The 15,436-nt window shown below is 47.8% G+C and overlaps 1 protein-coding gene across 1 annotated transcript in view; it reads right to left on the reverse strand.

Moving 5' to 3' along the window:
* Positions 1-248: 248 nt before the first annotated feature.
* Positions 249-15,436, reverse strand: part of DENND2A (DENN domain containing 2A) — a 60,825-nt gene continuing 45,637 nt past the window's right edge. Inside the window, exons 15-20 of the mRNA XM_034062906.1 lie at positions 6,579-6,756; positions 5,781-5,822; positions 4,025-4,142; positions 2,952-3,191; positions 1,358-1,444; positions 249-956 (exon numbers count right to left, since the gene is read on the reverse strand). Coding sequence (XP_033918797.1) covers positions 925-956; positions 1,358-1,444; positions 2,952-3,191; positions 4,025-4,142; positions 5,781-5,822; positions 6,579-6,756 — 697 coding nt within the window. The 3' untranslated portion in view covers positions 249-924. The remainder of the gene's footprint in view (positions 957-1,357; positions 1,445-2,951; positions 3,192-4,024; positions 4,143-5,780; positions 5,823-6,578; positions 6,757-15,436) is intronic.

The following is a 15,436-nucleotide window of genomic DNA, read 5'->3' on the forward strand; positions in this document are numbered from 1 at the left end:
GACAGCAACACCCCAGTTGGGAAAGGAGAGCCCATCTGACCTTCAGGAACTCACCTGTGGGTGAGTTCACTTTGGGCTCCCCCTGCAAGCGGCCAGGCAAGGGAATGAGGCCCGTGGTGAAGCAGAGGGCTTAGCCAAACTGAAGGCTCAGCTGCTAGATCTCCAGCTCATGCTCAGCACTGGGTGGGTGGGCTGGTGGACAGACACAGCTCAATCCCTCCCGAAAGCACCCAAGGGTCTGCACACCATTTACACCACTCGCTTTTAATTACACTGCATAAGGAAAGGCCTCTCCTCGTGCCAGATCCCCCTGGCACAGGTCTCCACTGAGCTGGCTGGCCCATCATGTCCTCAGTAGGTTTAGTGGTTCTCTCCCACCCTTCTCCCTTGCTTGGAGCTCCTGTTGGTCAGTTCGTATCATCCCTGCAGCCGTCGCTTTGCAGAGACCTATTTCCATACATCTGTTTCTCCCCTCCTCAGTGCTTGAGCTTTGCCTGCTCAGTCCCATGGGAGTGCCACTTTGGCCTCCTGCAGCACCAAGCAGAGAGGAGGCAGGAGAAGAGTCACTGGTTAATAGTTGTTCTAACCCCAATATAAATAGAAAAATACAATAAAACAAAGAATTGACTAGCTAAGAAATCCAATCCGTTGGGATGCCTGCAACGTGCTAGTGCAGAGTTCAGAGAAAGTACTTGGTCCAGTGCATGGTACTGTATATATCCAGAAACCTGTCCCAGAAGCCCAGCAGCCATCAAACCTTCCTGTGGCACCACATGTCTGTGTGAGCACAACCCAGCTGCGGCCAGCTTGCCCAAGGCTGTTGGTTCCTGGGAGCAGGCTGAATGGGAATGGTTGATAATAGTCTGATGTACTGCTGTTAAATGGTATAAAGCCATTCTCTTCTGTGGAACGAGGATGTGTGTCTTACTTTTTGTGGAGGAATTTCATTTTGCTACCTGGAGAGATCAAGAAAGGAAAATGGATTCCCATCAGAGACAGGCAAAACAAGTGTCATTCCCAAACATCACCATCTGACCTGCATCTGCCACCCCCAAGTCACTGGTTGATCTATTGCCTCCCCAGATCCACCTGTTTCCTTTGAAAGACTCAGATGTAGCTCCTGGTCCAGTCTTTGGTTCTCCACCAGCTTCCAGACAAGCAGCAGCTCAGGAGGCAGAGGCAATAGCCTCCCATGGCTGGGCTCTGATCACTCCAGGCTCAGAGCACTGCTCTGCAGGAAGCCACACGCTGTCACGAGCAGAGCCCTGACACCTTTTGGCAGCTTCTCTGCTGCTAAATCTGATACATCAAGAAGCCCAAGCCTCCTGAGAAGCCAAGGGTTTTTCTGGTTCCTTACCTAGGCCTTTCAGGAACTTATTGACTCCACTCTGCTCCCCACTGGGAAGTGTTTCCAGGTACTCCTGAGCCCGTACCTCAAACAGACCTGCAGAAAAAAGAAGTCAACATCTATTTTGCTTCCCTATAAATAAAAGTAAGAATGCTCAGCTGAAAGAACACTGTCCCAGCTTACCAATAAACTACTGAAAATAGAATCACAGAATGGTTTGGTTTGGAAGGGATCATGTAGTTCCAACCACCCTGCCATGGGCAAGGACACCTTCCACTAGACCAGGTTGCTCAAAGCCTCATCCAGCCTGGCCTTGAACACTGCCAGGGATGGAGCAGCCACAGCTTCTCTGGACAACTTGTGGCGGTGTTTCATCACCCTCATAGTGAAGAATTTCTTCCTTATATCTAATCTAAATCTACCCTCTTTTAGTTTAAAGCCATTTCCCCTTCTCCTACCACTACATGACCTTGTAAGAAGCCCCTATTCAGATTTTTTTGTGGCCGCTTTAGGCACTGGAAGCTGCTCTAAGATCTTCCTTGAGCCTCTTCTTCTCCAGGCTGAACAAGCCCAGCTCTCAGCCTGTCTCCATAGGAGAGTGCTCCAGCCCTCTGAGCATTTTTGTGTGTGGCCTTCTCTCTCCAACAAATATGAAAGGGAATGACTCACTCCACCTCCTTCACCAGCTGAGCCCAAATCTGGGACAGGAGCTTTGGTCCACCTACTCCTTTTGTACCTTGCACTAAAACTCTGTTCATTCTGGTACAAACACAGATAAGTCCAGAGAGTGAGGTAGGTCATTTGAGGAACTGTCACACAGGATTTACCATGCTGCAAAACCCCTTTTACTCAGCCACCTATTCAAGTGTCCGCTGCTTATTAGTGCTTGGATGGAAACTGCTAGGCCAGCACCAAGCAGCAGCAGGGATGAGACACTTGGATGAGCTGCCAATAGAGACCTTGGGAGTGTGGTATACCAGGAGTTAAGCAACAGAAGCAGCTCTTTAACACACAGAAGCATCCACATTTTCTACTAGCCAAGACATCATAACCAATCCAACCCATTCTTCCTCTAGACATAGGAAGGGGACATAAGGGACTGCAAGAATAAATGTCATTCCAGCAGTGTAACCCTTCTGTGATGGTCCTGGTGGAAATTCAGTGTTGAACAGAAGAGGCACACATATGGAGGATACTGCTTATGTCCCTGACTTCAGTGGTGAAGTGTGCCTGTAACCCCAAGGAGAAACTATCAGATCACACACAAAAAAGTCCCATTCTCCAACAGCTGGTTCACATGCACTGTGCAAACACTATATCTCACTGTGTTCCTACGGGGTGATGCTCCCTTTTGGGAAGATAAGGAAACAGAGACAAAACCAATCCCCAAGTGACTTCTCAAAGGCTACGCTGGGGTGTCAGAATGAACCATCAGCCTGCACAAGCATTTCCCCACCACCTCCCTCCCGGTGTCCCTGCACAGACACTGCAGCCTACAGCCACGCTGCTGGGGATGGAGCTGGCAGCTGGTGAGCATCTGCCAGCTCTCACAGGAGCAACAGCAGAGTTTCCATAATAGCAGAGCCTGAGCAGAGCCCCTCACCTCTGACCCCCTGTTTCCGCAGCTCCCGCTCCTGAATGAAGCCCCCAAACATCTGCGTCTCCATGAAGACCTCCAGGAAGCGTCGGAGGCTCTTGGAGGAGACGGACTTGCGGAAAGCCTCACGCTGCAGGGTCCGCTCCTCTCGTTCGGAGGGGGTCAGGAAGAGGGAGTAGTGGCCTACAATCTCCACAAAGAAACGGACAAAGGCCTCGGACACCACCTCATTCAACGGGCTGGTTTCTAAGGAGAAAACAAAGAGGCAATGGTGAGGAAACTGCTGCAAGGACATGCTAGAATAGCTCTGGGTACAAACTCCCTCGCTTTTTTCAGATCCAGCCTGGGCAGAAAAAGCTGCTCAAGAGAGACAGCATCCTACAAAGAGGACCGGCTGCTGCTGCTCTGAAAACCACCAAGTTTTCTCTTGGTTCTCACTCTCTCCAGTGGGATGGGGAGAGAATGAGAAAAGTGAGAAAATTTGTGGGTTGAGATAGAGACAGTTTAACAGGTAAACCAAAAGCTGCACAGACAAGCAGAGCAAGGCAAGGAATTCATTCACCACTTCCCATGGGCAGGAAGGTATTTAGCCACCCCCAAGAAAGCAGATCTCTGTCATGCATAACAGTTACTTGGGAAGACAAGCCCCACCACTCTGAACATCCGTCCTTCCTTCTTCTTCCCCCAGCTTTAAATGCTGAGCATAATGCTACATGGCATAGAATGTCCCTTTGGTCAGTAACCTGCAGCTCTGTGGGTGGACTGTCCACCCAGGGAGCCTGCATCACTCACAGGGTGAGCAGAAGAGAGAGAGAGGCCTGTGGGACCACCACCCTCCCTGCCTCACACACAGGAGTACAGGGACAGAACTGGGAAGGGGCAAGTACTGCTTCTCCTCACACAAAGAGAATTGTCCTAGGTGCAATGGAATATTTAATACAGCTTCAACCAAACTCCTGACCTACCTCCAATTTCTTTGGTGTGAAAATCAGTACAAGCCTAGTTCTCCCCTAAGAAGCGACAGGAGAAAAAGGAGCAGGAAAAGGCGTGGTTTAAAGCTGAAAGGCACTGTGCTTTACCCTGCTTGCCATTGACAGGGCCCTCCTCCTTGTCGCTTGCCAGCTCGTTCCTCTGCTCCAAAATGTGTTCTAGGGCAGCCTGCAGCTTGCGGGGCAGGATGGAGTCCTCATCTTCCATCTGTAAGACAGAGCCAACTGCTTAGGGCCTGAGGCAGGGACACAGCTGGCCCCTGACCTTCTCCTCCCCAGCTCCTATCCTGTCCCCAGCACGGCAGGGGGAGCACTAAAAACGAACTGTGAGGAAAGGAAGAAGGAGAGGGAGAAGGTGTAGTATAGTATGCTTGGCACAGTCCCAGCACATCCCAGTGCAGGACCATCAAGAAGCACAAAAGGAAGGAGAAAAGGGGTGTCTTTTCCCAAATACTCCTCTATCCTGAAGGAATTTCAGATGTCCAACCCAAGAGGCTATCAGGCAGGGCTCTCCCATGGCCTCACTGTCCACTTGTGAGCACTCACAACACCACAAAGAGGACCTATCTGAACAATGCTGGCATGCAGCCAGGTGAGCACAACCCCCTCCTCAGTTCTGCTCTGCATCGATCCTGGTACTGAGGCGAGCTCCCATAGAGCAACGGAGCCAAGGAACTGCCCATGACTGTGTGCGAGCTCCTGACAGCCCTGGCTGAGACAGCCTGGTTTACCTTAAACCTCCAAAAGCGAGGTGCGAGGTAAAGCATATCCCTGCAGCTAAGGCAGCTGGCAGGCAAGAACTGCACCAAAGGAGTGGCTTGCACTATATCTTACTCCCTGCAGCAGGAGGTGCACTCATCCCATCCTACTCACAGGATGTAAGGCACAGTAGAGACCAAGAGGACAAGAAGAAACAACCTCCAGCTGTGCCAGAGGAGATTTAGACTGGATATTAGGGAAAAAGTCTCCACCAAAAGGTTGGTCAGGCATTGGAACAGGCTGCCCAGGGCACTGGTGGAATCACCGTCCCTGGAAGTGTTCAAAAACCATGTAGATGAGCCCCCCAGTGATATGGTTTAGTGGTGGTCTCTGCAATCCTGGGGTAATGGTTGGACTTGATGATCTTAAAGGTCTTTTCCAACCCAGTTGATTCTATGATTCTGTGATTCATTGCAGACAGTACTGCTCAGCAATCTGCCAAAGAGCTCTGAGGCAAAAATAGCTTCCCAGGCCAGGATTATGCTCACTCATCTGTTCTCTTCCCTTCAATATCCTACTCCTCTCCGCAATAAAGGGAAGTAAAAATCAGCAGTCAGTCTCATCTGCAGAGCATAATACAGGCTCTCATGTACCAGCTTCCTTCTTATGACCCACCTAGTGCAAGGACTGGAGTGAGAAATCACAAACTCCTTGGGCAGGAAGGATTTGAAGAAATCATCATGGCTCTATTCCCCCCCTCAGGGCTGGGGATGTGATAGGAGATGGACTGACAGACACAGCCTGGAAGAGCCTGTGCTTCTCCCTAGCAGACAGTGCTGAGCTGAGGCTTTCCAGCTCTGCCCTCAGCCTTCCAATATGCCGCTTAAGGACCCACAGTGCTCAAGTGCCACTGTTTCCCCTCTTAAAACAAAGAGAGAATGCACAATGATTTGGCCCTCAACAGCTAAGGTTTGGGATGCTGACATCACACAGCAACCCCTATAATGCTGCCAACCACAAATGCTGCATCAGTTTGTGACGAGAGTAAGCAATCCATCCATCCAGGCAGGTCAGCCAACACAAATGGAGGTGAGGTGTGGTGGGAAAAGGGGAGAGAAAATGAAGTATATGATATAACTGTGCTCACCTGTCTCAGAAACCGGTTATTTACAAGGTCAACAACAAGGACCTAGGAATGAAAGAGCAAGAATTAAAAAAAGTCATTATTTCCATCATCAGAGTTTATCTTACTCTGTAAGTGCCCTGGAGGAAATGCTTCAGCCCAGTTCTGCTCCTCCTCCCCACCACCACAGCTGGAGCAGCAGTCAGCTTGAGACAAGAAAGCAGCCCTTGATGTAGCTTTCCAGCAATGTTGCACAGCTTGGACAGCAGGAGGCTATCCTCCAAGACAGGACATCACTCCTCACCCCACCCTGGGGTCTGAGCCCCATCTTTTGTCCCCATGTGCTTCACTGTTGTCCCCTGGTTGGGCTGGGAGGGAAATGCCTCCTTGACTACATTCAGCCTTGCTGAGTGCACCATGAATCTGGTTCTTAATTACTTCCTGGTTCATTAGGCACCTCTGTTAATGAGAGGGGCAGCTACCCTGGCCAATTTGTAGAAATCACACTTCAAGCCTGCCAGACTTTGTGCTCATCCCCTAGACAGCACTTTGCAGAAACAACAGAAACTGTAATCAAATCATCTCCTCCCCACAGCAGCCCCTTCGTGGGAGATTCCAGTCCCCTGCTTCCCAAACTGTGGACAAGGAGGGTGCAGACCCCCACCTCCCCGCGGGACATCCACCTCCTCCTTCACCCCATGCTCACAGGAGAAGGAGAATGAGAGCTCAGCTTCTTCATGCTGCGAGGCAGACTCTCAAAAGCAGCCTTTCTGGGAGAGAAAACAACTCAGCCCACTGGAAGCAACCAAAAGCAAGGCTCACCTCCTCCACTGGGAGCTCCTTCAGGCGGGGCAGAGAGCTGGAGAGCAGGCCGATGAGAAAGGGGGTGGGCGAGCACACAATGTCGATCATGGAAGGTGGCAGCACAGGGATGTACGTGTGCTGCCAGGTGAAGGGGTACAGTAGTGCCACTGTGGCATGACAACACTTGGAAAGAGTGCTGGAAGATGAAACACAATCAAATGCAATGGCTGATCAGTCAGGAGATAAGTGACATCCTAGAAATCAGGGCTCTTTCACTTGCTCCCTGATTGATCTCTGCAATTACTAAGGGCTTTCCCAGATTTCTGACACCAGCTTCAGATGCAATGACTTGAGATAGGAGCCCAGGTTAGGAAAGATCATAGAATGGTTTGGGTTAGAAGGGATCTTAAAGAGCATCCAGTTCCACCCCTCTGCTGTGGACAGGGATACCTTCCACTAGACCAGATTGATCAAAACCCTGTCCAACTTGTCCTTGAACACTGCCAGGAATGGGGCAGCCACAGCTTCTCTGAACAACCTGTGCTAATACCTCACTACCTTCACAGGGAAGAATTTCTTCTTAATATCTAATCTAAATCTCCCCTCTGTCAGTTTAAAGCCATTCCTCCTTGTTCTGTCCCTACAGGCCCTTGTAAAAAGCTCCTCTACAGATTTCTTGTAGGCCCCTTTAGGTACTAGAAGCTGCTCTAAGGTCTCCTCAAAGCCTCTTATTCCCCAGGCTGAACAAGCCCAACTCTCTCAGCCTGTCTCCACAGGAAAGGTGCTCCAGCCCTCAGATCATCTTCACATCCCTCTTGTGTTGGGACCCCAGAGCTGAGCACAGTACTCATGAGAGCAGAGCAGAGGGGCAGGATCACCTCCTTCGACCTGCTGGTCATGCTTCTTTTGATGCAGCCCAGGACACGATTGGCTTTCTGGGCTGCGAGCACACACTGAAGCTGGCTCATGTTCATTTTCTCATCGACCAACACCCCCCCAAGTCCTTCTCTGCAGGGCTGCTCTGAATCTCTTCGCTGCCCAACCTGTAGCTGTGCCTGGGATTGCTCCGACCCAGGTGTGGAACCTTGCACTTGGCTTGGTTGAACTTCCTAAGGCTGGCATTGGCCACCTCTCAAGTGTGTCCAGATCCCTCTGGATCCCATCCCTTCCCTCCAGCATGTCAACTGAACCACACAACTTTTGTCATCAGCAAACTTGCTGAGGGTGCATCAATCCCACTGTTCATGTGGCCAACAAAGATGTTGAACAGCGCTGGTCCCAGTACCTACCCCTGAGGAACACCACTCATCACCGGTTTCCATTTGGATAAAGAACCGTGCAACCATCTTGCCAATTTCTTATCTATTGAGTGGTGAATCTGTCAAATCCATGCCTCCCCAGTTTAGAGACAAGGATGCCATGCAGGACAGTGTCAAATGCCTTGCCATGGATGCATCTTGTCAGGTCCCACGGACTTATGCATTTTCAAGTTTCTTAGATGCTCTTGAACCTGATCTCCTACAGCAGGCGATTCTGCATTCTCCCAGTCCCTGCCTTTGCCTTCTGTGGCTTGAATAATGTGGCTGGAGCTGTTGCTGGTGAAGACCAAGGCAAAAAATTCATTGAGTACCTCATCCTTCTCCATGTCCCAGGTGACCAGGCCTCCCATTTCCTTCCAGAAGGGTCCCACATTTTCCCTTGCCTTCCTTTCATCCCCTATTTACCTATAGAAGTTTTTCCCATTGGCCTTAATATCCTTGTTTGGGTTCAATTCTGTCAGGGCTTTAGCTTTCCTAACCTAGCCCACATGCATGTGCCAAGAGATTGATACAATGTATTGTACATGTGTTGATGGTAGTCATAGGTATTGTAGGTATTAGTATCTTGCACATGGGTCAAGATGACCATTAGTAACACTAAGGAATTTGTGAGTAAAACCAAGACTTGATTCTGTTTAAAAGATCCAAGGAGAACATCCAGGATTGATTATATCATGGATAGGTTATGTGACAGCTTGGCAAAGTGACCATTCAATTAACCAGCTTGGCAATGAAAGAAACTTAAGGTGTCGTGAAGTCAGCTGCCTTCAATGTAACACTAAATATCACACCCACAGGTCAGAGAGGGTCCAGCCAAGGTGAGGACCCCTCCTCTGAGCATGCATAGTGATTAGAAGGAATGAGCAAATATCATATGTAGATTAGACGTAGGTTGCTCTAATTATATGTAACTGGGAGTGCATTACCTTGTATCTTTTGTGTATAAACACAAGAAAGGAACTGGCATTGTTGTGCTTGATTTGTGGAACAGTCCACCAAACAGCCAGGCCTGAACACACACACAGTATCTCTCTTGAGCATGTGGAGTGGTTTACTGCACACCAGGCATGAACCTGCTTTCTGGACAACAAAATAGGTCCCACTGAATCCAGCATCGGCTGTTCCAGTACCCTGTTGGGAAAGACTAGACGGATGTGGGGTCATCCACAGCACTGGCTTCTATTAAAGAAATTATTTTATTCTCCCACAGCATTTCATGTAGCATGGGAAAGCCACGGGTCTGAATGTCCAGGGGCTATACTGTCCAGCACAGACATCACACAGCCATGGGCATGCAGAAGACAGCCCCATCACTACAACAGCTAGCTACTGGGCTGCACTGTGGCCCACATACCTGCCTGCCATACTCTTGTCAGCACAGCTTGACAGCTTGCTTGGATGCTCTGGCAAAGCCCTTGGCACAATCTACACCTGCAAGGTCCCTTGGAGGTGCTCCTGCAGGTTGTTGCAGTCATGGTCCAGCCCTGCCCCTTGGCTTTCTACCTGTGCAGCATACAGGCTTTGCTTCTGGGCAGCCCTTAGCTGGAGTAATTGCATGCCAATGGCATGCATTTCTATTAGTCTGAATCATATGATAGCTTCCTAGCAGTCAAGCCAGAGCATGGTGGAAGGAGGAAGGAGCAGTCTCCAGCTGAGGCAAGCCAGGCAGCCCACACCTTTAGGAGACTGCCAAGACTCCTCAGAACCACAGGAGAGTGAAAGTGCAGGAGGGGAGCACATGGCTAGCTCCTGGAGGAAGCTGCCCCATACTTCATGGGAACTTCCTTCTTCCTCTTTCAAATGCCACCAGCAGCTCAGCCAAAAGTGCCTCTGCTGACAAATTCCAAGGGGGTCTGTCCAGAAACCCTATCAGCTCTCTAGCAGGAGGCAGGCAGGGTCTGCAGTCAGAGATGGCAGAGCCTGCTGCAGGGTACCAGTTACTAATCTGTTCTGGGTCTGGAAGCATTTGTATGTGTCAAGGGAGGGGGAAGGCTCGCCACTGTAAACCCTGTATATAACATCATTTTGTTTTACTAGCATCCAGGTCTCTGAAGGCTGGAGGAGGGGAAGGAGGCTGATGCAGCCAGATGCCCAGCTGGCTCCTGTTAAACTCCATGGGGGAATTTACACTCAGCAACCCGGATCTGGCAGTTTATTGCTGACTGGAGAGGGAAGGGGTTTGATGGGTGTGGGCTCGAGCTCACTCGAAAATGGAGCCTGCTTTCGCTCCCCCCTCACCCCAGCTAAGTCTGGTAGATTTGAATCCCTGGGCTGCAATGCTAACACACACTGAGCAGAGTGGTCTGGCTGGGCTACAGCTGGCTGGCTTTCATCAGGTAAGTTCAGTTAGCAGAATACAACTATGGTTGCTGGGACATCAGTGTGACCATATGAAGTAATCGGGAAGTAAACATCATTAAACACATGATGTTTTTTAGAGATGAGTAAATATTATCTAGGACTGCAACAGGCAGGGAATAGGCCCGTGGGAGGAACACCTGGGACTTGTGTGCTGAGAAAGTCTCTCAAGATGGGAACAGTTTCCCCTCCCTGCACTCCCAGAGGCTTGTCTCTTAAGGAGATATTATATAAAAAGAGAGGAGAACCCTGCAAAGGCTGTGTCAACAGACTGGTAGCTTTAAGCCTTTAAATATGGAAAACCCCCTCACTTCCACATACTTGTTTAGACAGGTCATAGAGCACCCCATTCCTTCTCCACATTCCTTCCTGCCCCTCCATCACTGCTCTCAAGCAGAGCCTGCCCTCCTCAGCAAGCCCATGTGTGTCTACCACACATGCATGGTAGATTCAGAGAGAAACAAAATTAAAATAATGAGAAGACATAGAGCTAGCAACAAACAGGAACATTAAAAAAACCCTCAAACACAAGAAAACCCACACAGAAAAGGCATGGGAACAATAGTAGAGTAGATTGCTTGTCCTGTACCTTTCATACAAGCTGATCTTGAAAGGAACTGCAACAAAGTGAATGTGCCATCTTTCAAGTGCACTCCAAGTTAATGAGATACTTTAAAAAATGCCTCCTTTGAGCCTCAGCTACTTGCACACCCGCACATTTCAGGCAACATTAGCAGATTCAAAAGCAGGGGTTTTTCTTTCCCCCCATTACTGCAGAGTGTGCTTTCCCCTCCACAATTTCTGACTGATAGCAGCATAATAACAGCAGCAGCATCATGCTGAAAGCTGAAAGAACTCCTTTCATCACTTCTTTGCAGCACTGTGGCATTACTCTTCTAGACCACCACCCCTGGACTTCCTCTTCTTTGAGAAGGTTGAATGTGGAAGTGTTGGAAGTATCACCTCTGTCACAAATCCTTGGCTTTCCTGCCTAAAGATGGAACTTTATAGACAGGACCTGAAAACCAGTGAGAAAGATCTCTGTGATCCCAGATAGCTCCACAGAGAAACAGTGAGCAGCTGAAGTGCAAGGTTATTTATGGCATGGTAAGATATGACGGCATGCTGTCTCCTGCTATATTTATGGTGCCTTGCTCTTCCCTCAACCCTACTCTCAAGTCCCAGTGAGTACACATGGTACGTGAGAGATTGAGTGGGAGGAAAGATGGCTGAGGTCCAGTTAGTGGAAGTCACAGACAAAGCTGTGTAAGCCTGAAATTGGATGCATCATGCAGAGGGAAGTAAAGATAGCTTCCCCTTCCACCCTTCCATCTGTGAATGCCTCATCGCCTCCAGGATGAATCCTAGTGATTGCTGCTCTGAAACATTTCTCACTGAGGAAGACATTTTCACAGAACAATACTGATAGGGTTGAGGTCTGCGAGACTCCTTTGAAGGCACAGCAGTTGAGAGATGGACACAGAGGAGGTAACACTGAGGTGTTTCTTCCACACCTGATTCAGTCAGACTTGTTCTGCAGATAGTCTCAGGGAGCTGCAGCTTGCCAGAAGCCCAGCAGAGCTCCAGTCCTTTGGAATGACTCAAGCCTAAGCTCCTTCCTCTTGCGTACAGCACTGCAACAAGCACTAAGGGACTGCTGATTCACACCATGGCTACAGAGCCTTGCAAAACATCCAACAGGATAAATTCCCTTTTATGCCATCTGTGTAACCATATGCTCTTCAGCCTGCAGTGATGGGGCAGACCCCCCAAACTATATCACAGTCATAACACAGCATATACCTGTCTGTGGAGAAGGTGAATATGGCCACTGAAGTTCTGTATGCCTCTTTCTATGAGATGTACACAGAATCAACCACAGTTGATATGCACAACACCACCAGAACAGTTTAATGCATTCTCAAAACAGTAAGTATATACCAAACAGGCAGCCAGGGCCTTTAGATAGCTACAGCCCATGTTCCCACCGAAACCCTGACATCCTAGGACACATGCACCATAACCACGATGATGACTGTTGCCATTGGAATAATACTGACACAGGATGCTGTGTTTTGCTTGGTGCACTCCAGATGCCACCACTACCTAGTGCAGACCATGTCTGATGTAACTTGCACAGGAGCTTGCAGGAGAGACTGAGATACTGCTAATATAGAAGCTAAAAAGTACCGAAGTACACAAAGAACTGTGTCAGATCCCTCCCTAAAGGGCTGATTTGGAGACAGACTGACACACAGATCCCTCTGGCTGCACACACCCTTGGTCAGAACAACAATACTGCAGCAATTTGTAACATTTGCTTGCTCAAATAACAGGTCTTCCTGCCACACAGCATCCTATGCAAAACCCTACCACATAGCACCCTATGAAGCTGCTGCTTCTGGTAGCCACCTCAAACAGGGGTGGCCAATACAGAATCTGAACACAAGAGCTGCAACTATATAAACTCTTCTTCTTTTCCTGGGAAAGCTATCTTGACATGCTCAAAAAGACACCTTGTCAATTTCCAGCAGCTTCTAAAGAAGGATACTGGCTGCTCAGTTTGGTTGTTTTCCTTCTAAACTCTAAACTGATTACAGACTTAACAGCTTTCTGCTCCCAAGGCCAGCAACTATGCTAAAAAGCTCACCAAGCTGAATCCCTCTTTGAGGATACTTCATGATTTCTGAAAAACATTACTGAATCCATCCCTCCTTTTGGGGTTCAATGCCCTTCACTCTCTGCACTAACTAAACTGTTGAAAATATGCCAGCATTGGCAACTTAAGACGGTTTGATTAGGTGGGGTTTTTCTTGTCTTTTTTTATAAGCTCTGCTACAGGAGGATTCATTTTACAAACACCTTTGGATTTCTGACACTGTGTCACATCTGGATTTACTTATGATGGATCACAGATCTGCTTTACAACATTTACCAGGCGCAAGAGCTTCCAAACATTGTCCCCTGACTTTGCACAGCCCTGCTGCAAATCCTGACAGCAGGATGCCAAACTCCACCGGCAGTGGGGACCATCACTGCCTCCCACCGACATGGCAGGTTACTGCAGGTGAGGAAGCGATTAAAGATGGTCTGAAGAAACAACACTATTATCTGAGACCCGAAATGCATGCTTGGACTTCTTCTCCCTAACCACAGTACAAAAAGGAAGAACCTAGGAGGCTGGGATTCACAGTCCCAGATTTGTTTTCGTAGCACATGGAAAAGGCTTCTTTTTGATGATTAATTACCTTTTACTGGGGATGACCACATTTAAAGTGTCTAATTCTTTCAGATCTGCCTTTGATAACAATGACCACTTTGTGTTGTTGACACAGCTGCGGTTTCTGGCAGGGACAGAGGCAATTGCTTGAGTTGGTCAGATCCACAAAAGGCTTTTGAGGAGATCTGGAAAAACTATGCCTTGATTTTAAGCCTGTGTAAGTTCTCCTGATACAAAAAGCCTTCTGAATCTGACCCGTCTCTCCCTTGGACCAGTAAAAACTGCCCAGCCCTAGGTGCCTTGTGAAATGAGGCCACTTTTATTGGAAGATTCCTTCTAAAACGTTGGTCTACAGTGTCTCAAACTGCATGCCAGGCAGCATCACTTGGAAACAAAAGCAACTCTCCTGTTGCAGGGCCTAACCTTTGCCATGGCCTCCACTGCCCCTGCACTAAAGTTTATGGTGCAGGAGCAAATAAAAGCTAGGGAAGACTACACAGACAAACATAGTTTTAACAAAGTTAATTCCCTGGGTGGCAAGGCTATGTATACTCCAGTTTCCACAGCAACAGAGGGAAAAAGAACCCACCCAAAAACTAATAAACCAAATTCTTTCCTTTTCCGCTGCCAAGCTCTGGATTGACAGGTCTTTAAAAAACACTCAATGTTCATTCTAAAGATGGAAAAGACAAAGTATTTCACTTGCTGTACACTTGTTAGATACATTTTTTGGCTCAGCTTGAAAACATTTCACAGTTCACACAGTATTTGGCAAGAGACCTTTTGGCTTTCTTTTCCCACAGGCTGATTTTATAGCAATTAAAAGATGGAAATAAATTGCACACAGCATTAACTCTGTCACTCACACCCAGACACACCTTTACACACACATACAGGTAGTTATGGACAGGGCCCACATGAAGAACTGCAAAGATGAATGATAAAAGCAATTTGTTATGCATCTTTCACCATGTCACCTGCACTCTCCCCATTAATCCATCCCAGCTGGATTATTTCGGGCATTCCTAACCTCTGAGCAGTTTCCAACAGCTGCTTTTATCAGGTTTTTTTCTTCTTTCTTCCCATAAGCTATTGCCAAAAAATGTTTCTTTTCTTTCCTCTGAAATTGGAATTTTCACTGCTAAAATAAATACCATTCAATATTCCTTGAGTTCAGTGTGTTTCTGTCCCAGGAAAAGTATCATTTGGACAGATCGCGTAGGTACAATACTGTCAGCTTTCAAAACATGGAATTTACAGTGAGGAGAAGCGACTATTGACCTTATGAAAGGTTCACCAATGCACTGCACTCAGGTCACTGGACTGGACTAAAATACTTATTTTTGTTGGTTATTTCCTTTATTTTCTGTTTTTCAGGCCTCTGCAGTCCTTTGGGGTCATTTTCAAGTGTTTTCTCCACAAAAATGAGTCAGAGAAAGTTCATATTTTGTAACAGGAAAAGAAGAAGACTCTCCTGAAATTGCTCAGAGCAAGGTCTTCTCAGAAATATCTAATATTAAAAGTCTTGTAGAGAGCTGGCAAATCTACAGTAAATATTTGAATCTGAGCCCTGTGGCCAAACAGACTCTGGCTCTTTAAAACGTGACAATTCTTCTTTTCACAGAAGAGGGCTGTTTATGGTATATTTAAAGAATCTAGGAACTACAATTCTATAGCTGTTTCCCACTCTACAGGTCTGGGCAGCGGGACTCATTCCTAAGGACCCTCTCTATAGTGGCAAAGCCTGTCATCCTAAATTATCATATAAATCATATATACTAAGTAGAAAGACAGCATTTGGAAGAATTCTCTAATTTTCAGTGCAAGTTTGAATGCTCTGCATGAAATGTGTGGCTTAAGTATCCACAATACTAAGTATCTATGCATATAATGTATCAGTGACTATAGAAGAGGCAAATCTTCCCCTCTGTGATCCAAGGCAGTTGCCAAAAACTGCAAGCGGTGCTGCCTGGATGCTA

Source organism: Melopsittacus undulatus, chromosome 5, assembly GCF_012275295.1.
Source record: "Melopsittacus undulatus isolate bMelUnd1 chromosome 5, bMelUnd1.mat.Z, whole genome shotgun sequence".
Taxonomy (NCBI): Eukaryota; Metazoa; Chordata; class Aves; order Psittaciformes; family Psittaculidae; genus Melopsittacus; species Melopsittacus undulatus.